This window comes from Hyperoodon ampullatus (assembly GCF_949752795.1).
Source record: "Hyperoodon ampullatus genome assembly, chromosome: 4".
Classification (NCBI taxonomy): Eukaryota; Metazoa; Chordata; class Mammalia; order Artiodactyla; family Ziphiidae; genus Hyperoodon; species Hyperoodon ampullatus.
In genome coordinates, this window is record NC_136917.1 from 33,163,436 (window position 1) to 33,185,976 (window position 22,541).

The following is a 22,541-nucleotide window of genomic DNA, read 5'->3' on the forward strand; positions in this document are numbered from 1 at the left end:
AAAGGGACGAGAGAGAGAAGATCTCTCTCTCTCCACCATATGAAGACAGTGATAACACAGCTGTCTACAAACCAGGAAGCTGGCCCTCACCAGGAGCCGAATCAGCCCGCACCTTGATCTTGGACTTCTCAGCCTCCAGAGCTATGAGAAATACGTGTCTGTTGTTTAAGCTACCCAGTTTATGGTGTTTTGGTCAGCCTGAGCTGAGTAAGACAACAGACAAGGAAAGTGAGGTTCAGAGATGTTTGAAAAATTACCAAAGATCATGCAGCCCATAAATGGTGAAACAGGGATTTGCACATGAGCTTTTCTGATTGGGCATCTATTTCCAACTTCCACTGCCAACCAAGACTAGTGCTGGCTCTAACACTTCCCAGCTGTGTGTCCTCAGGTATGCTACTTAACGGTCTTTATGCTACGACCTCTGCGTCACTTTGTTGAAAACACCAAATCACCAGCATAGTGACCAGAGACCCATCTAAAGCCAATTGTGGGTGCAGCTGGAAAGCATTCTGGGATCAGTTAGCTATGTCTGACACAGGCAGTCATGGGAAGTGGAAGCGGGCTTGTCTTGTCCACAAGACAAGCCCGGCCTCATAATGCTGCTATTAATAATTATCCTGCTCCATTGACACCTACCGTGTCAGGTACCAGGGAAATAACTCAGAGACGTTGGGTGAAATAAATGGGGAAATTGATTTCAAACCTTCATATGTTGGACTTCAGAGCCGTTTTTAATGACTGGCCAATACATTGGGGGCAGCTCTGCCACCACATAGCTGTATGTCTTCAGCGACAATCTTAGCTCTTCTTTGGGCTTCTGTTTCCTTGTCATTTATTCTTATTTAAAGGATAGTACAGAGGGTCAATTCCCCTGCAGCTCCATTTGGCTGGGAGTGGCTGTCTGGGGGAGCTGCCTGGAGGATTCTTCTTCTTCTTCTTCTTTTTTTCTTCTATTTTTGGCCACGCCATGTGGCTTATGGGATCTTAGTTCCCAGATCAGGGATTGAACTCAGGCCCTCTGCAGTGAGAGTGCGGAATCCTAACCTCTGGACCACCGGGGGATTTCCCTGGAGGATTATTCTGAAGCCACATCCAGGTTCACCAGGAACACAAACTGGGTTGATTAGCAATATCTGCCACAGGCGCCTGAAATATAGCAGTAATGTACCCTCCATAAATCTGCATCCTGGTCTTGTAACATTAATACTTTACGAACAACATGGCCATGTATTGAGGGCCTGCTGTGTGCCAGCCAAAATTCTTTATGTGAAAATTTCCAGGCAGTTCTCCCAAAATTGAATGTTATGGGACTCTTCTTATTTAACAGATGAGAAAACTGAGTCTCATTGAAGGAGGAGGGATTTGCACAAGTTTGGGTAGCATGTAAAAAGTGGACCAAGAATTCCAATTCAGGGTTTAGACTCTAGAGCCCACTCTCAATGAAAAGGCCAATTAAAAAATAATAATAATAATAACAAAGCAAAGCAAAGCTGGGCACCCACTCTATGCCAAGCCCCAGGCAACACTACATTTAAACCCACTTTGGGGGCTTCCCTGGTGGCGCGGTGGTTAAGAATCCGCCTGCCAATGCAGGGGACATGGGTTCGAGCCCTGGTCCGGGAAGATCCCTCATGCCACGGAGCAATGAAGCCCGTGCGCCACAACTACTGAAGCCCGTGCACCTAGAGCCCATGCTCTGCAACAAGAGAAGCCACTGCAATGAGAAGCCCGCGCACTGCAACGAAGAGTAGCCCCTGCTCGCTGCAACTAGAGAAAGCCCGCGCACAGCAATGGAGACCCAGCGCAGCCAAAGATAAATAAATAAATAAATTTAAAAATAAATAAACCAAAAAGAATAAACAAACAAAAATAAACCCACTTTGTTGGCCGAGTCTGCTCATTCAACTCAACAAATATTTACTAGGTGCCACCATATGCCAGCTGCTGGCTCCACCCTCCTGTGTATCCTCTGACACTCATGTTGCCTCTCTAGGTCTCTGTCCCACTACTAAAGATATGGCACAGAGGTCCCCCATGTATGGGGAGATGGAGTCTGAATTCCTGTCTGGGCTCAGCGAGCTAGAATTCTGTGATTTGTTGATAATGTCTATTATGGGAGCCCTCAAAGCAATCAGCAGTACATAAGCCACTATTTTAGGACACATCAGATCCCAGCTTCGGAAGCCCTACTATGTGCCAGGCCCTGAGCCTGTGCTGTTTTCATTGCCTTTCCACAACCACCCTGAAAGCTGGAGATCATCTCCATTTCTCAGATGGAGAAATTGAGGGTAAATGGGACCTGTGACTTGCCCAGGATGACAGAGGGAAGTAGTAGTGATGGTGTTAGGGTTTGAACCCTTGATCTGATGACCCTAGAGCCTACAGGGTTACTGGTTCTCCACCCCCGGAAATGCTGTCCTCAACTTGGGTGGGGTTAAGAGGTGACTGGGGGGTTCCCACTCAGGATCTTGAGGCCCAGTCCACTAATCTCACCACCACCCCATCTCCCTCCCATCTGTGCCAGAGCTTAGAGGGATCAGTGTCGCATTTCCTCCGAGGCTGAGCCGGCTGAGCTGCTAATGGGGATCGGATTGGTGGAGGCCACACCCGCCCTGCCTCAGCCCACAGCAAATGCGTGGCCTGGGATGACACAGGGATCACAGGGACCTTCGAGGGCTGTCCCAGAACAGGGATAGAGAGGTGAAGTCAGAGGGGAGGAAGGCAGATCAAAGATGGAGCAAGGGAACCTCCCCTCCCACTCTCTCCAGCTCTTCCTCTGGGTCTCTCCCTCTTTCTGTTTCTCTTTCCCTCTTTCCCCCTCAGTTTCTCTCTCTTCTCCTCTGTCCTCATCTCTCCTCTCTGTCCATCTCTCCCCTCTGAACGCTTCTCTTTCTCCCCCTCCCTCTCACCCTTTCTCCAACTCTTTTGCACCATTATACAAACATCTGACATATGGATTTTGTAATGAACACACCTGAGGTTACTTGCTGTGTCAGACCCCCTTGGCCCCCAGCTGTGCCCCCTGGCCCTAGTCACAGTGACAGATGCCTGGGTACTGGCAACAATAGGGCATTGAGTGGCTATGCATGGTAAGGCTGGGCCACCACGTGGTGCTAAGTGAGCCTCCTACTTCTGGGCCCTTTCCCCTCCATGCAGGGCCCTCACTGTCTCAACTCATGCCCTCACTTCCTCCCAGCCTGTCCCCATGATGGGTCTCTGCCTGAGTACTCTCCATTGGAGTCACCGGGACTCCAAGGGCTTCAAGGCCCTTGTGTGACCTCTGACCACACCCTCTCCCCTTTGTGCATCAGCTTCCCTTTCTCAAATGAGGGCACAGATCGGAGCAATGTATGCTGGACTGCTGTGGGGGTGCTGAGGGTCCTCAGGAGGCCTCGCTCACGTTCCTAGATCAGGGTGAGCAGCGTGAGGCACAGAGAGGGGAAGAAGCTGCCCTGAGGTCACACAGCAGAAAAGGGTGGTCTCTCTCAGGCCTTTCTCAGAGCCAGGTGGGTGGGTCCCAGGGTCTAGTAGGGGAGAGGCCCAGGCGTGGAGGGAGTGCTGAGCATCCCCCCACCCACTGTGCTCGTTACTACTCAAAAAAGAGATCCAGGAAGAGACACAGTGTACAGAGACACACACACAGAGACCCGAGAGACAGAAAGAGCGGAAGAAGGAGGCCCCGGCGCCAGGACCAGACAAAGGACGCTCGGCAGCGCGGGGAGCAGAGTCGCGCGGCGGGGGCGGGGGTGGAGCTGGGGTGGGTCTAGAATTGGCCAGCCCCGCCCCCGGGATACGCCCGGGCTGCCAGTGGAAATCCGAGGGCTCGGAAGAGGCAGGGCCCCTGGGGCCCCTGGGGCGGGGCCTAGATGGGCGGGGCAGGGGCGTGGTTAGTAAGGGCGTGGCCGGGCGTGGCCGGGCGCTCGGGAGCTGACCAGCTCTGTGGCTGCTGAAAGCCCCGAGCGCGGGGCGAGTGGCGCGGGAGGGCGGGCGCGCTCAAGGTCATCCCGCGGCCCAGAGCTCTGGCGGGGTGGGGCGCCTGAACCTGGCCTAGGGGGCCTGCCTGAGCCCCTTACCCCATCCCCGGGGGGCGGGGGCCCAGGAGCGGCGGAGCACCCCCTACGAGCCCTTCTCTCCCCTCCCCCTCCCCGCAGCCTGAGGCGCCCGCGCGAGGCTACGGCCCGCGAAGAAGCGCCGAGAAACAAAGGGACGCGGCGGCGGTGGCGGCGGGCCCGCGGGGCCGCCGGGCGCGCCCCCTCCTCTCCCCTCCCCGCTTGCCGCAAGGTCGACGGGCTTGAGGACGAGACGCCCAGCTCCAGGGCGCGGTCGAGGCCCAGGGCGCGCGATCCGACGCCACCCCTTCCCTGGGGCTCTCGGGGACTCCTTGCCGCCTTGTCCTGACCCAGCACCAGTGACTGGGGCCCTGCGTTTGCCTGGGAGGCCTGCTGGGTCCGGGCCTGGATGGAGGAGGCATCCTACGCCGCGGCGTCCCCTCCCCCATCAGGCCTGCTGAAGGGGGGGCAATCCCGCCCCCAGGGCGCCGTAGGATGTCCCCCGAATCGCAGCTCGATTCCCTAAGGCCTCTCAAGCCAGACTCTAAGAGCCCCCAGCACTCTGGGCGCGGCTCTGTCCACTCTCAGGCCCCGAGGCTCGGTCCTACCCCCCCACCCGGGCCTAGCTAGGCCTGGTCCTACCCCCCCTCCCATCTCTTCGGAGCCTGTGCCTAGCCCCTCTCCGACCAGGTTCCCTCTCAGCGACAGGGGAATACCTACAGTGACCATTCTTGTGTGCCCGGCGGGCGCGGTCCGTGTTGAGGGTGGCTCCGGGGGTCGTGCACTCCTTGGGGGGCGCTTGATGCTCACGCCGGGGTCCTGCCCGGGCGGCCTCTGGTGCGGCCGCTGCAGAGGTCTCGGTGAGGGCAGCGACTCCCTCGAGGGCCGGGGACGGGCCCGAGCCCGGGTACGCGCGCGCGGATAACCGGGCCCCGGGGTGGCCTGCGGGCGGCAGGGGATGGAAAGAGGGAGCGGGCGCGGGATTGAGAACGCCCCCTGCGCGGCCCCGCGGGGCCCGAGGAGGTTGCGCTTCCCGACAGAGATCGCTGCGCTCTGCCTTTCGCCGCCGCCCCTCGGCCCGGCCCGTCTGGTCCCCGGTGTTCAGTCCTCTCCCCTCGCCCGCCCTCCCTCCCTCCCTCCGGCCCGCGCTGCGCGCTCCGCGCTCTGGGCCGCGCCGCCGCCGCCCCCAGCCCTTTATAGCAGCAGCTGCCAGCGCCGGCGTCGCTTATTGGCTACGGCAACCGAGCCCCGCCTCCTCGCGGCGCCCGACGGCGCGGCAGGTGGAAGAGAGGGCGCGCTGGCCAGGACTTCGCACGCCCAGAAGGCACATCCTGGGGCCTCGGGTTGCCAGATTCGGGCCCTTTTGCCCTCACGGATCCTACTTCCTGCGTTGGCGCCCTTTCTTGGGCGGGCTTTCTGCCCGGAAGACAGGAAGGGTTCCCCTCTGTCCAGCACCCAGAGCTGGAGGAGCAAACAGGGCGAGGAGGTATTGATGGCTCGATTGTACTGCCTTCAGGAGGTGCTGTCCACCAAGAGCACTGCAGAGGGACGAGGAACCTAGACTTCAGTGAGCAGAGGCCTGGGTCCCCGCGTTTGGGAGGACCATATGTAGTCCCAAGACCAAGGGAGGAAGGTGGGGATGGCTGGGGACCTAGTCAGCCTGAAGAAGGAATTGGGACCCTGTGGATTTTGAGCAGGCTAGGTGCCTCTAAGGTTTAAGGGGGGGGGGAGAATGGGCATCCCACAGTGCAGGGGCACTGCTCCAAAGGGAGTGAAGAAGTTTGGGGCTCAGGGTTCCAGGCAAACCCCTTCGGTGCCCTGAAGACCCAGGAAACCATCGGGCCATCTCGGACCCCATAAACTTCGGGTGGACGGTTTTGCCATGTAAATGTCCTGGCTTCCCGGGCTCGTGACTGGTCCGCCTGTGAGTCCCGCTCCCTCTCTGCTAAGCGGGACCTGGCCTTTCTGTCAGGCGATAGGGCGTGGCGCAGTCTCCTGTGGTGTGCGGGCTCGAGTGCACGTTTTTGTCGGGGCGGCCACCAGGCGCGAGAAGGTGTTCTCACTAGAACACTAGGGGAGCCTTTGAGTGAGGCTTCAGCACCACAGACAGCGGTCCGACGGCCCTGTCCAGGGCGCTGCGGGCTGCGTAGCCCGGGTCCCTGAACCCGAGAGTCGCAATCCAAACTCTATCCTCGTCCGTGCACGCCCTTTTAAGCTCCAGACTGTCCGAGAGTGCCATCAAACCCAGCGAGGAGAGCCTAATTTGACCAATCAGGGATGGCCCCCGAGAGGACCAATTGAGGGAAGATGCCTTCGAGATTGAGCCAATGGGAGCACGAGCAGCAGACACGCTGCCACGACGATGGAAAGGGAAGGCCAATCATAATGGCCCGCGCAATCTGGGCGGTGGCGATGCGGATCCCCGGTTGGCCCTTCTTGGATTTGCCAGGGCGACCTGGCTGCCGACCCTGGGGACCCCGAGAGATGGCTTCTTCCCCTCCCGTGTTCCTCCTCGCTCCTGTCGGATCGGAAACTGTGCTTGTGCCGGGAAGGAAGCTACTCTTGGGCGCGCAGACCAGGCTGCAGTTCCCATGGAAACTGCTGGCTCCCGGTTGTGCAGGGATAGCGAAAGGGGACTGAGCCTTGCGGGGAGGCTCGCGGGGGCGGCCCCAGTAGCCGGACTCGCTCATCCTCGCCAACTCATCCGTCCCCAGCTGGGGTAGCTCCCAGTCCGAAAAATTAAATGAAGCTTAGCTGCTGCCCCGCCCCCACGAGCTGGTGAGGGGCCGGCGGGGCCATTCTGCGCGTGGCGCCATAGAGCTCCCCCGGGCACGTGCCCTGGCTCGCGGCTGCAGTCCCCGGAGTCACGTGGCTGCGGCCACCAGGGCCCACGAGGTTTGCGCGCCATCTGGCGGCCGCGTGGCCTGGAATCGCTCCCCGTCCCTCTCCCAGAAGGCCCGCATGAGGAGGAGGAGGCGGCCTCAGCATCATCCTCCGGGAAATGGGGCCAGGGCAGTCGCCCGCCGCTGCCAAATCCCCTCCCCCGTCTTTCTTCTTGTTCCAGGAACACGCCGAGCCCGTTCCACCTCGGGGCTTTGGCACTGGCTGTTCCTTCGACCTGGGATTTGCCTCCCCCATCTTTCTTCAGGGATGGAACCTCTTTGTCATTCTGATCTATGCTCAAAGGCCTCCCCAGAGAGGCCCTCCCTGACCACCAACCTGAACAGCACTCCCAGGAACTAGCATATCACTCTATTTTCTGCACGGCGCTTGTCACAGCTGTAGATGTTTTACTTAGGGGTTTACTGGACATCTCCCCAACTGCTCCCTGAGCTCTCTGAGAATGAGTGTTCTATGAGGGATTAGGAGAGGGAGTCAGGATCCCGACACCTGCGACATGTTCAGTAGCCTACAGGGCCCCCAACCTTCCACACCTGACCCTGTCAGAGGAGCGGGTGTTTAGGGTTGCCAGACCCAGGTAGCCAAGGCAGAGCGGAGGTTGACAGGAAAGGGCAGGAGCGCTGTCTGGTGTGTAGGGGCATCTGCCCCTGCCCCCGCCTTGCTCGGGAAGGAACCCGGTTGGAGACAGAGAGAGGGGCCCACCTTCCCCCAATCATCCAGGCCTAGGGGAAGAGCAGTTCCTTTCTCGCTCTTTAATCTCGTTCTGCTCTCTTGACACAGTCCCAGCAGTGCAGCCCCAGGTGCCAGCTCCAAAACTCGGGCGGGGTGGGGGGGGACCTGCCCTGAGGGCCCAGCCCTGGAGCGGGGCAGAGGCGCCTCCTTCTGGCCCGAGGTCCTGGCGGCTGGCCGCGGCTGGCCCGGCCCTGGCAGACTCGGGCATGGTGTCCGATGGGATGAATAAATAGGGGCGTTCAGTGGTTGGGTGGATCAGGCGGGCTTGTGGTCCGGGTGGCTTTTGAGCGTGTGGAACTTGACGCTGTCCAGCTTCTCGAAGCGCTTCCCGCAGCGCTCGCACGTGAAGTTGTACTGCACCTCGGCCGTGTGCTTCTTCATGTGCCAGTTGAGCGACGCGCGCTGTCGGCACTGGTAGCCACAGATCTCGCACCTGCCGGGGAGCACGCGGGAGGCACGGGGGGGGGGGGGGGCGGGGTCAGAGAGGGCGGGGCAAAAGGGAGCATCACCGGGGAGGGGCCGCCTCGGGGGCGGGACCCAACCACTAAGGCTGGGCAGACCCCTGGAAGTGGGGGCACCATCTGGGGTGGGAGCACTCTGGAAACCCCACAGATGCAACGCTGGGGACGTCGCCCGCCCTTGGGAGCTGCCCTGTAAGAGTCCAGGCCCGGATGCCCTCCCTCCCAGCCCCTTGCGGGAAGCCCGTCACTCACTGCAGAGGTGTCTCGCCTGTGTGCGTGCGCCGGTGCACCTCCAGGTGGTTTTTCCTCTTAAAGGACTTGCCGCAGGTTTCACAGGTGAATTCACGGACACCTGGGGGAGACGCGGGGCTGAGCAGGCCGCCGTCGAGAGAGGGGTTTGTGGGGTCACTGCGGCATTGCCGAGACCCAGTAGTGCGCAAGGCCTCTGGGAGCAGGCAGACTAAAGCCTACATCCTCTGGGCGCGAATGCCTACTATAATAGCTAAGGCATCTAGAACAAAGGACAGCTACGGCCTCGCATGAGGCTCAGAGACTGCCCAGGAACGCGACTGGGCAGAGCAGGAATGTGTACTTGGATCCCTGAGGTACACAGGGTGCGAACTGCCAAGCTAAAGTGGGCCTGAGTTTGACTCTAATGTTTCACGTATTGGGGCGATCTCACATAAAAATCCAAAGTTCCGGCCTCTCGAAAAATCTGAAGCCGTGCCCTCCTGCTGGGCATAGGCACCAGCGCTCCCCGTGAGGCCTGCACCCTGTGTCCTGGGTTAAGGAGGCGCCTGGAGCAGACAGAATAGAAATCCTGTCCCGAGTTCACTTCCCCACCCTGCCCACCTGGGGTGGTTCACTGTCCCCCCTCAGTCCTGGAACTGAGTCCCACGTGAGAATTGCTCATGGAAGTGGGGAGGCCAAGGGCCAAGTTGGGGAAGAGACAGCCAACCCCTGCCCAGCTTCACATGACTTCGAATGGCGGTTGTCCCTGTGACCCGTGTAGCAACAGCTTACTGACTACTTGGGAGGTGCCCAGTGGGCACTAAGTCAACCACTTTACTTCCACCGTCTCACACCAGCCCTTGTGGTGGACATAGAGGAGGCTCAGAGAGGGGCAGTCCGTGTCTGGGTTTCACCCTGCCTGCCCCAGCCCCGGCCCCAGCTCCCAGGCCCAGGCCACCGTGCCTTTGGCTCAAGCTGCCAGCCCCTCCCCGGCCTGACCTGAGTGGATGATCATGTGCCGCCGAAGGTGGTTGGATAAATAGAACTTCTTGCCACAGCCGGGGTGAGGGCACACCTTGGTCTTCCCTTTCCGATGCACAAGGTTGACGTGGTTCTGGGGGCAAGAGGGGCAGGAGTGGGGCTGCGGGTGCCATGGGCCCGCCTCTGGAGCTCTCCAGGGTGGGGACAGATGAGGGCCAGCTAGGGCTGGTCTCCCTGGAAGAGGAAGAGGGGTGCCCTTGCCCTTGGGCAGGGACTCCCAGATCCGAGCTGGGGGCCAGGGGCACAACTGGGATCAAAGAGCAGCTTACTGAGCACCTACTCCAGCCAGGCTCTGGGCTGGGGCATCAGTCAGCCTTGTCAGAACCATGGGAAGGGGCTCAGCCATGAGCCCAGTTTGTGGATGGGGAAAGTAAGGCTCTGGAGGCTTAGTGGTTTGGCCCGTATCTCACAGGTGGGCAGTGGCAGGGCTAGGACCGGAGTCCAGGGCTAAGCTGCCCCTAGCGCCTGGAGCAGGCAGTCCCCGAGTCATTCATTCTTTTGTTCTTTCATTCTTTAACTCACTAGCACAACTGCTCCAGCGCCCAGCACCAGGCCTGGCACCCGGTAGGTGCTCAACATGTGCTTAATGAAAACATGACTTGGCAAATTCAAAGTTCTCCTGGTGCCACATCCTGCGCCAGGAGTGCGGATGTGACGGGACCCTTGTCTCTGTTCCCAGGGCACCCTGTCCAGACCTCAGAGGGCAAACGGCAGGTATGTCCTGGTAGTGCAGTGACCCCGGGGCTGGGGGGGACTAGGGTGGGCTTCCTGGCGGAGGGGTGTCCTCAGTTGGGTTTGGAGAGGAAGCATCGTGAGCTGACAGGGTGGCCTGGGCAAAGGCAGGAAGAGTTCAGGTGGCTGGAAGAGGGGTAGTTTGTGGGGAGCCACCAGGACCAGGCAGGCCCCCGGGGTGTGCAGAGAGAGGCCGTGGCTGGTTGAGGAGGCAGGACGGCTGGGGCTGGAGAGCAGGAGGGGAGGGCACAGAGGTGACGGCTGCCTCTCTGTGGCTGAGGCTTTGATCAGCTGGGGCTGGGTGGGTGCATGGCAGGCAGGCCAGTGGCACCTGGAGGGGCCGGGTGGGGCCCTCCACGAGCCGCACTGCCCAGACCCAGCGCGCAGGCAGCCCGACACAGAAGCAGTCCCGCCCGGCCCACTTGGATGGCGGCCTCACCTGGAAGCTGCTGAGGGCCACGTAGACCTGGCTGCAGCCCTCGTAAGGGCAGTGGAACATCTCAAGCAGGCCATCGGCGTCCATCACCCGTGATCGCTTGCTTCGCCGCCTCCTGGAGGGGAAGGGCCCATGGCGTCGGGGCTCTGACACCAGGAGGGCTGCAGGCCCGAGGGCCGCTCCTCGTCCCTCCTCTCCCCCGCCTGCCCCGGCACCCACTTCTCGGGCTCCTTGGGGATCTCATAGATGATGGCTGACATGTCGCTGCCGTCCAGCTCCTCCCCGTCTGCCTCTGCCTCGGGCTCTGCGCTCTCAGGCACCGTCGCAGCCAGCTCTGCCAGTTCTGGGGCCACCGGCTCCTCCTTTTCCTTCTTGAGCACGTGCAGGTCCTCCTTCTCTACGGGGGTGGACACAGGGTGGGTGTCCGTGGGGACTAAGGCTGTTGAGGAGCTTCCTTTGGGGCCATTACTCGCCCTCCCCTTCCCAGGTCCCATCATGGCCCCCCCACACCCCCAGACTGGCACGGCCCCCCAGACCTTTCTTGGTCTCAATGCCTGTCATGGCGGCGGGGTCCACGGTGCTGGGCTGGCTGCCCTCTGGCTCTGTCTGGGTGTAGGCGGCCACACCCTCCATCATGGCGCAGGGCACCTCGTCACCCAGGCCCCCTGCGGGGGCACCGTTGCCTGCTGCCACGTTGAGGTGGATGCCCTCGGCCGTGAGGGCATCGTAGCCGGGGCCGGCAATGATGATCACCTGCGAACCGGGCACCATGCCTGGCATGGGACAGCTGGCCACCACCTCACCCAGTGCCTCCTGGGGCACGTTCTCAAAGAGGGTGCTAGGGCCCGGGCCCACTTGCACGGGCACCGGCACGCACACCACTGTCTCCAGGGCTTCGGGCCCGCTGCTGGCTGGGTTGGGGCACAGTGGGGTGCCCTGCTCAGCCAGGCTCTCCACGTGGTGGACATCGAAGGGGATGTGCATGCCCTCCTGTGTGATGAGCCCGCTGCTGCCCGCTGGGCTGGTGGGGGTAACTGCCGCCATCGCCACTGTCGCCTTGGCCTGCTGGCCCTCAGGGGGCTCCTCGGAGCCGGAGCTGGAGCTGGACGAGTCAGAGCTGCCGGCCACCAGGCCATTGCCCACTGTGGTGACAGAGGAGAGGGGACAGTTACGACAGTGGCGGCAGCAGCTGGTATTGCTTGAAGGCTCCCCAGGGGCTGAGCACTGTGACTCCCCTACCCCCATAAGAGCGGTCAGCTCGGTCCATATCCTCCACAGCCGGCCCTGCTCCTTGAGATGCTCTCCTGACTCAGCCTCCAGACCCACACTCAGGTTCCTGGCTCCTCCCTCGTGGCCCCTTCTCAGCCTCTTCTGTTCTTATGGGTCTGGGAGGCTCTTACTGGGGCCTCTCCTCAGCGCTCCACTCATCCCAGGGTATCCACCAGGCTTGTACCACTCTCATCCTTGACACCACCTGGGTGTCCAACAATTCGATTCAGCTCTGACACTATCTGTCTGGAGACAGTGTCAGACCCTGAGGGTTAAAGAGCTCAGTCCCACAAGACTGCCCCCACTTCAGACGCCAGTCACAAGTCCCGGGTCACCCATACTTCCGGCTGTAAAGCGGAGCTTCCCACAGCGCCCTCCTCAGCTTTGGTAATTTGCTAAACAACTCACAGAACTCAAGAAAGTGCTCTACTCCTGATTACAGTTTTATTATAAAGGATACAACTCAGCAATGGCCGGATGAAGAGATACACAGGGGAAGGTGATTGGTGGGGGGGCGGGGCGAGGTTGGGGGTTGCCACGGAGCTGCCAGGCTCTCTACAGACACGTCAATCTCCCAGTACCTCAACGTGTCCACCGACCTGGAAGCTCTCGGATCACTGTTTAAGAGTTTTTATAGGGACTTCCCTGGCGGTCCAGTGGTTAAGACCCCATGCTCCCAAAACAGGGGGCACGGGTTCGATCCCTGGTCGGGGAACTAAGATCCTGGATGCCACACGGCGTGGCCAAAAAAAAGTAAAAAATAAAATAAATAAAAAAGTTTTTATAACCCAGTTTCTAGCCCTCATCTGCTCCTGGGGGCTGGGGTTGGGGCTGAGAGCTGCCACCCTTTAACTCTGGGTTTGGTCTTTCTGGGGACCAGCCCCCAACGTAAGCTATCTAGGGGCCCCTCCCTGAGTCACTTCATTAGACTCAGGTGTGTTCCCAAGGGGCCTCTTGCGAAAGGGGCTCATTACAAACACTGTTTACAAACTGAAGGTCTGTGGCAACCCTGCCTCGGGCAAGTCTATTGGCGCCATTCTTCCAACAGCATTTGATCACTCTGTGTCTCTGGGTCACATTTTGGTAATTCTTGAAACTTTTTCATTATTATTATATTTGTTATGGTGACCTGTGATCAATGATCTTTGATGTTACTATTGCAAAAAGATTGCCACTCACTGAAGGCTCAGATGATGGTGGCATTTTTTAGCAATAAAGTATTTTTATTTATTTATTTTAAAAAATTTTATTATCTATCTATCTATCTATCTATTTATCTATCATTGGCCGAGCAGCATACTCGGCATGCAGGATCTTAGTTCCCTGACCAGGGATTGAACCCGTGCCCCCTGCAGTGGGAGTGCAGAGTCCTAACCACTGGACAGCCAGGGAATTCCCCAGCAACAAAGTATTTTTAAATTAAGGAATGTACCTTTTTTTTTTCCACAATGCTATTGCACACTTAATAGACCACAGTATAGTGTAAACATAACTTTTATATGCACTGGGAAACCAAAAAGTTTGTGAGACTCCTTTTATTTCGATATTCACTTTATTGCGGTGGTCTGGAATCAAACCTGCAATATCGCCTAGGTCTGCCTGCATCTATTTTTATTATACTGTCACCACCCATACCCCGGTGTCTCCAGTGGACAGTTCTTGCCTGGACCTCCCGCGGAGCTGCAGCCCATCACGCCCCACTGCTCCCTCTGAGGGGTCTTACAGGCATCTCAGACTCTGGACTCCGAATCTTCCCTCAGAGAAAGGCTGCATGGCTCACAGACATCCCCGTCTCAGCGGGCGGCAGCTCTGCCCTTCCAGTTGCTCAGGCCAAAGTCCTGGGGCTCTCCTTGACTTCTCCCTTTCTCTCATATCCACTTCCAATCTGTCAGCAAAACCTGTTGGCGCTGCTTCCAAAATACATCCCCAGGCTGACGGCTTCTCCTACCTCCCCCGCACACCCTGATCACGGCCCTGCCAGCCCTCTGCCAGGACCATACAGTTCCTTCTTCTGGGTGCCCCCGCTCCCATCCTTGCCCACCCCCAAGTCTGTCCTCCCCTCACTGGCCAGGGGGAGCCTGTGAACACCTGCTCAGATCACGTCCCTCTTTGACTGAGAATCTGCTCATTGCTTCCTGTGGAAGAGATAGGCCAGCCGTCACCAAACCTGTCTCTTCCTCCTGACACCTGGTGGACTACATGTCCCAGCATCCTTTGCCATTAGGTGTGCGATACAGCTGAGTCTCACCGGAATGCGGGGGGAAGTGAGCTGTGTTAGGTCACAGGAGCTGGGGTGCGTCTATCTCAGCAGCTGGCCTTACCTCAGTTAATGCCCTTCCCAACTCACTTGGCATAGCAGCCAAAGCCCTCACCACGGCCACACAGCCTGAACATGTGCCCTTGTCACCTCCTCTCCAGCCCCACTGACCTCCCTTCTGTGCCCAGGGACACTAGGCAGGTTTCTGCCTCAGGGCCTCTGCACTCGCCACTCTCTCTGCCTGAACCCTCTTTTCTCAGACACCTGCGTGGGCTCCCTCCTTCACCTCCATCAGACCCTTCCTCTAATGCTATTTTTTCAGGGAGGCCTCTGACCACTTGGTCTCAAATAGCACCCTTTTCTCTCCTTTATTTTTCCCCCAATACTTACCGCCTTCCACTGCACTCTAGATTTTATTTATCTTGTTTACTGTCTGATTCCCCTTTATACCGTAAACTCCACAAGGATGGGGGTCCCTGTGCACAGGCCTCAGTGCCCAGGTACACAGTGCTGCTTGGTACACATTGAGTGCATGTTTATAAAAATGAATGAACCCATGACCAAGGCTGTGATGAAGGCCAAGAGGGCTGGCATCTTACCCAGGTGTTTGGTGCTAATGTCTGCAAGCAGGGAGAATCTGGAGACAGGAAAAATGAATGACTGTCCCTTAAGTTACACACTCGTGACACAGTTGGGGTATGCTGTCTGGGTACTACGTGTTCTACACACCCAGAAGGTCACATGGAGAGTGCAGGCTCTGGAGCCTGACTGCCGGGGTGGGATCCTGGTGCCCACTCCTCCAGCTGTGTGAAGCGGGGGTGCCTTATAACCTCTCTGGGCCTGGGGATAACTTGGTACTTACTCAGGGGGTGTTTGGGGTATTTAATGAGTAAATAGGACAGTAGAACTTACAGTAAGCACCCTACCAATGTTTCCCATTATCATTATTATCCTAACGTCCCATCCCTGACTCAGCCCTGGGGCAGCAGCAGGGGCAGGGTAGGGGGATCGCCCCTCCTTCTAACACCCTGTAATCTGCAGGGTGGATTGAGCCCCGTGGCTCCACCCTGAAGGAGCGGGCAGTTGCCTAGTGAGTTGGGGGCACGGCCAGGGCCTGTGCCTGGATCCCCAGTTACAGTGTCCAGCTGTTAAGCCGACACTGGACTTCTTGCCAGTGATAATGACATTAATGACAGAATTGGCAGGGCACCCACCGGCCTCCCACAGTCCTAGTGCGAGGTGGCAGGGCCGCCCTCGGCAGAGAGCTGATAAGGGTGCTGCTGAGGGACCAGGCTGGGACAGGGACACAGCCACTCCCTCACAGCAACCCCCCCCCGCCAGTGCCCAAAGCAGATCTGGCTAATTGATCCCAGCATTCATTCCTGAGAGCCCAGATCCAGAGGCCACTGGTATCAGAGTTGGGTTGGGCTGTCAGGGGACTCCTCTGGGTACCACCCCCATCCCAGCCAGACCCAGTGCCAGATGGGCCAGTCACATTACTCCCAGGGCCTTGGTTTCCTCGACTGCTAATGACAGGGCTGTGCGGAGGATTCAGGGTGGTCTGGGGCAGGGCCTGGAGTCGGGAGGACAAGACGGCCAAGGGGCTGGCTGCACACTGGGAGCCTGGCTGACACACAACGGGACAGCCGTTGGCTGGGGTGCCCACCTGGAACACCTCTCGCCCACGGCTTCCCCTCGGCCAGCTGGGATGCCACCTGCTCAGAGATGCCTGCCAGCGCGGGCTCAGCCCTGGTGACTGACCCCACCCTCAGCTCCAGCAGGGTGCCTGGCAGAGGGCCCCATGCTCCCCTTGATGCCCAGCCCCCGAGGCAGGCGGGAAGCCCCTCACCACCCATGGCATCTCCTCTGCTCCCCTACCAGGGCCAATTGGACCTTCATAAATGAGTCCCTCCCAGTCCTGAGAAGGACTCCAGCTCACGTGTGTGTGTGACCAATGTGGGATGGCAGGGGAGGGGCTGGGCAGTGAGAGATGGGGAGGGTGGGGCCATGGTGTGGAGGAGAGAGAAAGGGATGAAAACGGGAGTGAGAGAGTGAGACGGAGGAGAGACAGTGGGAAGAAGAGAGAAAAAGAAAGGAGATGTGAGAGAGAGAGGATGAGACACAGAAAGGTGAAAGGGGAGGATCAGGAACAAGAGAAAGCTCAAGAGCAGAGAACGGGGTGTAGGGAGAAGGAGAACAGGCTGGAGGGAGGGAAAGAGGGTGAGGTTGCGAGAGACAGTCCAGAGCCTGAGAGAGAGCCGGAGGAAGTAAAGGAGGACAAAGAGGCCAGGAGAGGCCCAGCACCTGCCTGTCCCTCCAGCCGCTGAGCCAGGTTCCTGGACCTCAGCCCTGCCTGCGACCGACCTCAGGCCCAGATGGGCAGACTGCGCCGCACCTCGGCTGTCCCTCCGCAAAACGGGGACGAGCTCTTGGGCTCTGCAAGGACTCAAAGACTGCAAGGCCATCCAGCGCCAGGGCCACGTCAGCTGCCGTGAGGTCCGCAACGCTGGCCTGAGGCTGGCAGGGCCCAGGAGGGGCTGTAGAGCCCCAAACACTGGAGGCTACTGTGAGCCCTCCCCCCGCAGACCCACCTTTGTCACTCTCAGGGTCTGAGTCGCTGAGCGGCTTCAGGGGCGAGTGCAGGTCTTGGAAGTAGCGGTGCCCAGCCTCACACTGCCACACAGCCGTGGTGTACAGGCCAAAGGTGGGGTCCAGCTCGGCGAGGTGCGGCTCATAGGGGCAGCGGTGCTTGTGGTCCTCATACCAGATCACCACGTTTTTCAGGCAGTTCACGTTGCGTCGCCGCCCTGTGCACGCGGGGCACGGGCGGGCATGAGGGGCAGGGCTCACCCCTACCCCCGTCTCCGGGCAGCACGGCCCCCAGAACCACATGGGTCTTATAGCTCTGGGGGTTAAGACACCCTCCTGAGTATTATCCAGGCCTGTCCCCAGTTTACAGATGAAGAAACTGAGGCTCAGAGATGTGAGACCCGTCCCGGAGACGACAGAGACTGCCAGGGAATGGCCTCATTGTTTGAGTCAAGTCAGATACATAATAAAGCCTGGTGTATGGCAGGTGCTCACAAAACGACTGTCAGCTGTTAGTTACAGTTATAACCGTCCTCCTCAACTCAGTGTCTTCCGCCTGCACCAGCTCAGTCCCTCGGCCCTAGTCTCCCAGCTCTCACCCTTGCCCCCGGCAGCTGACAGAGGGCGCCTCTGAACACTTGAGTTGGGCCACATCCCTTCTCTACTCAGAATCCACCAGGGCGGACTTCCCTGGTGGCACAGTGGTTAAGACTCTGCCTGTCAATGCAGGGGACACGGGTTTGAGCCCTGGTCCGGGAAGATCCCACGTGCCACGGAGCAACTAAGCCCACAAGCCACAACTACTGAGCCTCTGCACCACAACTACTGAAGCCCGTGCGCCTAGAGCCCGTGCTCCGCAACAAGAGAAGCCACCGCAATGAGAAGCCCGTGCACCGCAAGGAAGAGTAGCCCCCGCTCACCACAACTAGAGAAAGCCCGCGCGCAGCAACGAAGACCCAACGCAGCCAAAATAAAAAAAGAAAAAATCCACCAGGGCTCCCACCTCAATGGGGTTAAGAGCCAAAGTCCTCCCTGAGGTTCCCCAGGCCCTGTGTGTTCTGCCCTGTCACCTCCTGCTGCTGCTGCCCTGGATCACTCCACTCTAGCCTCAGGGGCTCCTCCCTGCTCCTGCCTCAGGACCTCCGCAAGGACTGTGCCCTCTTCCTCTAGATACCTGACGTGCCCCTCGCCCTTCACTCAGCTCTGAAGGTGTGCCCCTGACCTTCCGGGCTGGGAGATGAGGGTGGGGGGCACCCAGGAAAGGTCCTTGGGCCTAGGGATGGTGCCTGGGGCCGCCAACCCAGTGATGACCACAGGGACACCAGCAGCCACCCTCATCTCCCTCCCCACACACCTCTCGGCCTGGGGGGTCTCAGTCTTAGCTCGGCTTCTGCCTCTGAGCACCGTGCTAAGTAGAGGGGCTCACTGCCATCAGACGGCCGTCCCTGGACCACCGGCCCTCACCCTGCTGGACATGGCCTGGGACCCACAGCCCAGGGCTCAGGGGTCGTGGTCAGGGGGTGGGAATACGCACTCCAGCCTCTGCTCCGACTGCCCACGCCCGGCTCCCCGGGAGCCTGGCACACCACACCCCCTTTAGGCCTGGGCACAAGCTGTTCCCTCTGCTCTGCCTGGCTCCTCCCCGGCTGACTCCCACGCACCGGGCAGGAGAGCAGAGGAGCAAAGGGGCCCCCTCGGGAGACACATGGTCCTGGGTTTGCAGTTTGGCCCGGCCACTTTCTGGCTGTGCAGCCTGGGGCAGTGACTCAGCCTTTGTGTGTCAGATGGGGATGATGAGAGCACCCCCGGTGGGCACAGCACAGGTTCGGGTCCCCTCCAACCCTTCCTATCCCATCCCCACCCCCGACCCAGGCTGGGTCAGACCCCTCCTCTGGGCCCCCCAGTGCCTCTACTTCCCCACCACAGCCCTGCTCAGCCCGTCCCCCGTCTTTCCTGAGACTGCGAGCTCTGGGAGGGCAGGGCTGGGTCTGTCCCGGACTACACAGCTCCTGGCACACACGGACCCTCCACAAGTGGTCCTGAGGGAGGGAGGGAATCAACCACAAAGCAACTTACTCCCAACGCCACCTCCACCCTGGTTGCAGCCCCACTTACTTTTCTTCCGCTTTGGCTTTTTGGGGACTTGCTCCCAAGGCTTCCTGTAACAGAGAGAGGAGGCAGTGGGGAGTGAGCTTGGGGCCTGATGGACGATGAGATGTCAATCCTTCTGGGGTAGAATGTGGGCTTCTGCTTCCCGGGCCAGGTCTACTTCCCTTGACCCTTCACGTGGGCTCTCCTGCACCAACGGCAGCCCTGGCAGGGGTCTACTATCATCAGCCACCTCACGGAGTGGGAAACTGAGGCCTTGAGGGTGAAGCCGCCTGCCCAGGGTCCCGTAGCTGGGGAGTGGGTTATCAAGAGGGAGCTTATTCGGGGAGCCTGACCTAATCAGGGGAGCCTTTAAAAGGGCCCTGCTCAAGTCAGACACTCGGGGCTGAGAGCATGAGGGGGCCTGTGAGGGACCAGGACCTGAGAATGACCTGGTGGAGCTGAGAACAGTCCCAGCTGATGGTCAGCAAGACCGCAGGGACCCCAGCCATATAGCCCGGAGGAAATGGATTCTGCCAATGCTCTGAACAAGTCTAGAAGCAGATCTTTCCCTGGGCGAGCCTCTAGGTGACGTTGTGGTGTGCTGATACCTTGATTTCAGCCTCCTGAGACCCTGACCTGAGGAGCCAGCTAAAATGTGCCAGATTCCTGACCTGCAGAAATGTGAAATGATACATCTGTGGGGTTTTAAAGCCACTAAGTCTGTGGTCATTTGTTACCCAGTAGAATAGTCATGGAGTTGACTTTGGACTACCCACTCCAAGGACCTGCAGATCCTGGCCCCGAGGCTGGCCCAGAGCCCTGGGGAGATGGTTGGGCCCTAACTGCCTGCTCTATGAGGGTCCTGACCCTGCAGCCAGCTCAGGCCCAAAGGCCACGCCATCATGTCCGCCTACCTCTAGGGCCTTCCCCGCTCTGCCTGGGTCCCAATACCCTGACTGTGTGTCCCAGTGAGCCATGGCCTTGGGGAGCCCAGGGCAGGGCCAGACCCTAAGGCCAGGGGCCCCCATGGCCTCCCACACCAGGATGGCCACCAGATCTGCCAAGCAGGTTCCTGACCCTACGTGGCCCACTCAGCTGTGGCCCAGCACAGGCTCCAGGCAGGTGCTTTGGAGCCATCTCTCCTGGACCTGCTAGGGCCTCCCTTTGCCTTCCTGCCACCATGCTTCAGGGTCTGCCCACCTGACTCAGACTGCTTCCCTGCTCTTCCTCTTCTAAACCACAACAGCAGGCTCTGTGACCCTGGGTGAGTAACCCTGCCTCCCTGTGCCTGTTTCCCCATGTGTAGTGTGGGCTCAAAACAGTACCTTCCTCATGGGGTTGGCATGGGGTCATATGCATTGTAAAGAGCCTGGTAATTAAGAATCACTCAGCAAATGGTAACGATGACCATTATGATTCTCAATATTATCACAGAGCCAGGCACTGGAACACGGGTCTCCTCGCTGTGGCTGGGGCCACGTTCTTGCCACCAATGTCCTGACAGCCAGTCCAGGGTCTCTCCTCAGCTCCACCACCCACCCTAAGTGACTCTTGTCCAGCCTGATAGCAATCCTCAGCCCCAACACCCCATGTCTAGCCCAGGACAGCTCCTCGGGGCTCCTGCCCAGGCTCAGCCCTCTGCCCAGGAATCCATGTCCCCTTGTACCATCCCAGGAGCCTCTATCCCCTCCCAAGGCTCCACCTCCCCTCCAAGGGGCCAGGCTGGCTGCCTAGATCCTCACCCAAACCCAAATCCAAACACCCATGACCACCTCCACCCATTCATAGCCTCGCCACGGCTGGGGTGCGGGGAACGCCACATCGTGGTGGAGACAGACTTGGCGTCAGTCAGATCCGAGTTCAAGTATTATCTCTGCTACTGACTGGCTGTGTGACCTCAAGCAGGATTGGTCCCCTCTGGGCCTCAGTTCTCCCATCTGTGAAGTGGGGATAACCACAGTGCCTCCCACACAGAACTGCCATGCAGTTTGAAGGAATAAATACCCCTTAGTGTATTTTCCTGACTATTCATGTGCCCCGGGGTCAGGTTTTGCCACACTGCCTGGGTTGTCTCAGTGCCCCTGCCCCAGTCCTGCACAGCTCCCACACACCTCCAGCTCAGCCAGACAAGCTTCTGTAAATACCACTTTCAGCTTCGGAACCTCCAGGGGCTCCCTCTGGTCAGTGGTTCTCAACTCCAGCTGTACATCAAGTCTCCCTGGAAGCTCTTCAGAAAAAAATACAGGGTCTGCAACTCCACCCAGACTAACTGAATCAGAAACTCCAATAGCTGGGACACTGGCTTCAAGTTTTATAAGCTCCCAGCATTTCCTGCCCTGCTCTTGGGCATATAAACCAGCCTGCCACCCTGGGGAGGGGGTGGGTACAATTCAGCAGGTTCTGGTTGATTCTTGGCCCTCAGAATCTCCCCTGAGAGAAACATGTGATTGTGTACAAGTGAAAACCAGGGCAGAACAAGGGTTTTGTTGCAGCACTGTTTGTGACAGGAAACAAACATCATCATAACAGCTAATATCCGGACTGCTCACTATGTGCCAGGCACTGTTCGAAGCCCTCTGCTGTACTTTAACTCATTTAATCATCACATCAACCTATAAGACAAGAAGAGAAAAATTCCTTCCATACTGCTCGTTCTCGAGATTGAGATTATGCAAAGGCCTCTGCCCTCCACCTGAGCAGCTAACTCGGGGTTTCCTCTTCACCTGAGTCTCCCTGGGCAGAGGTGTTCCCCAAGACCCAAGAGATTTAGGGGAGTGAGATCTGGATTGTGAGGGGTGCTCTGGGAGTGTGGGACCTCCCCAGTGGCCCCATTCCAGTGTGGGAATGGGGCCACACGCAGTCCCAGGTGGGTCACTGGAACCTCATGAGGGGTAGGGCTGGGCGTCCTGGGGTGTCCAGTCACAGCCCCAGGCTACATTGTGGGAGTTTTAGGGAATGAGGCATTTGAGGTGCCGGGGACCAGCAGGGACCTCGGGCCCCTCAGGCCTCAGGAGGCGGGGCCGCCCCTCCAGGGACTGGGCCCTTAGAATGCTTGGAGGTGGGGCCCGTACCAGGATTGGGCAGCCAGAGCTCTAGGGGGCAGGGCCAAGCGCCCAGGAGGCGGGTCGAGAGGCTGGGCGTATCCTAGGATTGGGCAGTCGGAGCGACGGAAGGCGGGGCCGCGAGCCAGGCGCGTCCCAGGACCAGCAGTCGGAGACCCAGGCCGGCAGTCGGGACGCTGGGCGGGGTTCACAGGTGCCAGGGGCGGGGCCCTGGGGGCGCAGGGGGCGGGACCAGGCTCAGCGGGGGATGGGGGCGTCTCCTCCCTCGCTCCCTCCCTCCGTCGGGCCGGGCCCCCTCACCCGTGGCGGCTGCTACGTTGGCCGCGCTCCAGCGAGATGAGGTAGGCGGCGAGCTTGGCGTCGCTCCAGCCGCTGCGGCGCCGCAGGTCCACCCAGGGCCCGTGCGCCTCGCCCAGGTACACGCGCCGCACGTCGTACTTCTTCCGGGATTCGAGCCGCCGCCGGGCCCGGTCCGACTCCGTGAGCCGCGGGCGGCCCCGCGCCTTACGGCCCGCCGCGCCCTCCTCGGCGGCCACCTCCCCGCCCGCGCCCGCCTCAGCCTCCGCCTCCGCCTCGGGCTCCGGCGCCCGCTCCGCCATCCCCCCCTCCCTGGTTACCAGCCTCCCCCGTTGTTAGGAGCCCGGCCGGAAGTGGCGCGCATGTTTCGCGCCGACGGGAAATTTCTCA

At 59.5% G+C, this 22,541-nt stretch overlaps 1 protein-coding gene across 2 annotated transcripts; it reads right to left on the reverse strand.

Annotated features, from left to right (window-relative positions):
- Positions 1–7,703: 7,703 nt before the first annotated feature.
- On the reverse strand, positions 7,704–22,453 carry ZNF653 (zinc finger protein 653; the record flags this gene model as incomplete). Of its 2 annotated transcripts, none has more annotated exons than XM_079703830.1 (9): positions 7,704–8,118; positions 8,399–8,498; positions 9,377–9,491; positions 10,590–10,701; positions 10,806–10,983; positions 11,123–11,728; positions 16,704–16,919; positions 18,817–18,860; positions 22,155–22,453. In XM_079703830.1, 9 exons carry the CDS (start codon positions 22,451–22,453, stop codon positions 7,941–7,943), a joined length of 1,848 nt encoding a protein of 615 aa, XP_079559956.1. In that variant the 3' UTR covers positions 7,704–7,940. The 2 variants fall into 2 exon arrangements, with proteins under 2 accessions (XP_079559956.1, XP_079559955.1); XM_079703829.1 differs by having other exon boundaries at positions 10,806–11,019.
- Between the last annotated feature and the right edge of the window lie 88 nt (positions 22,454–22,541).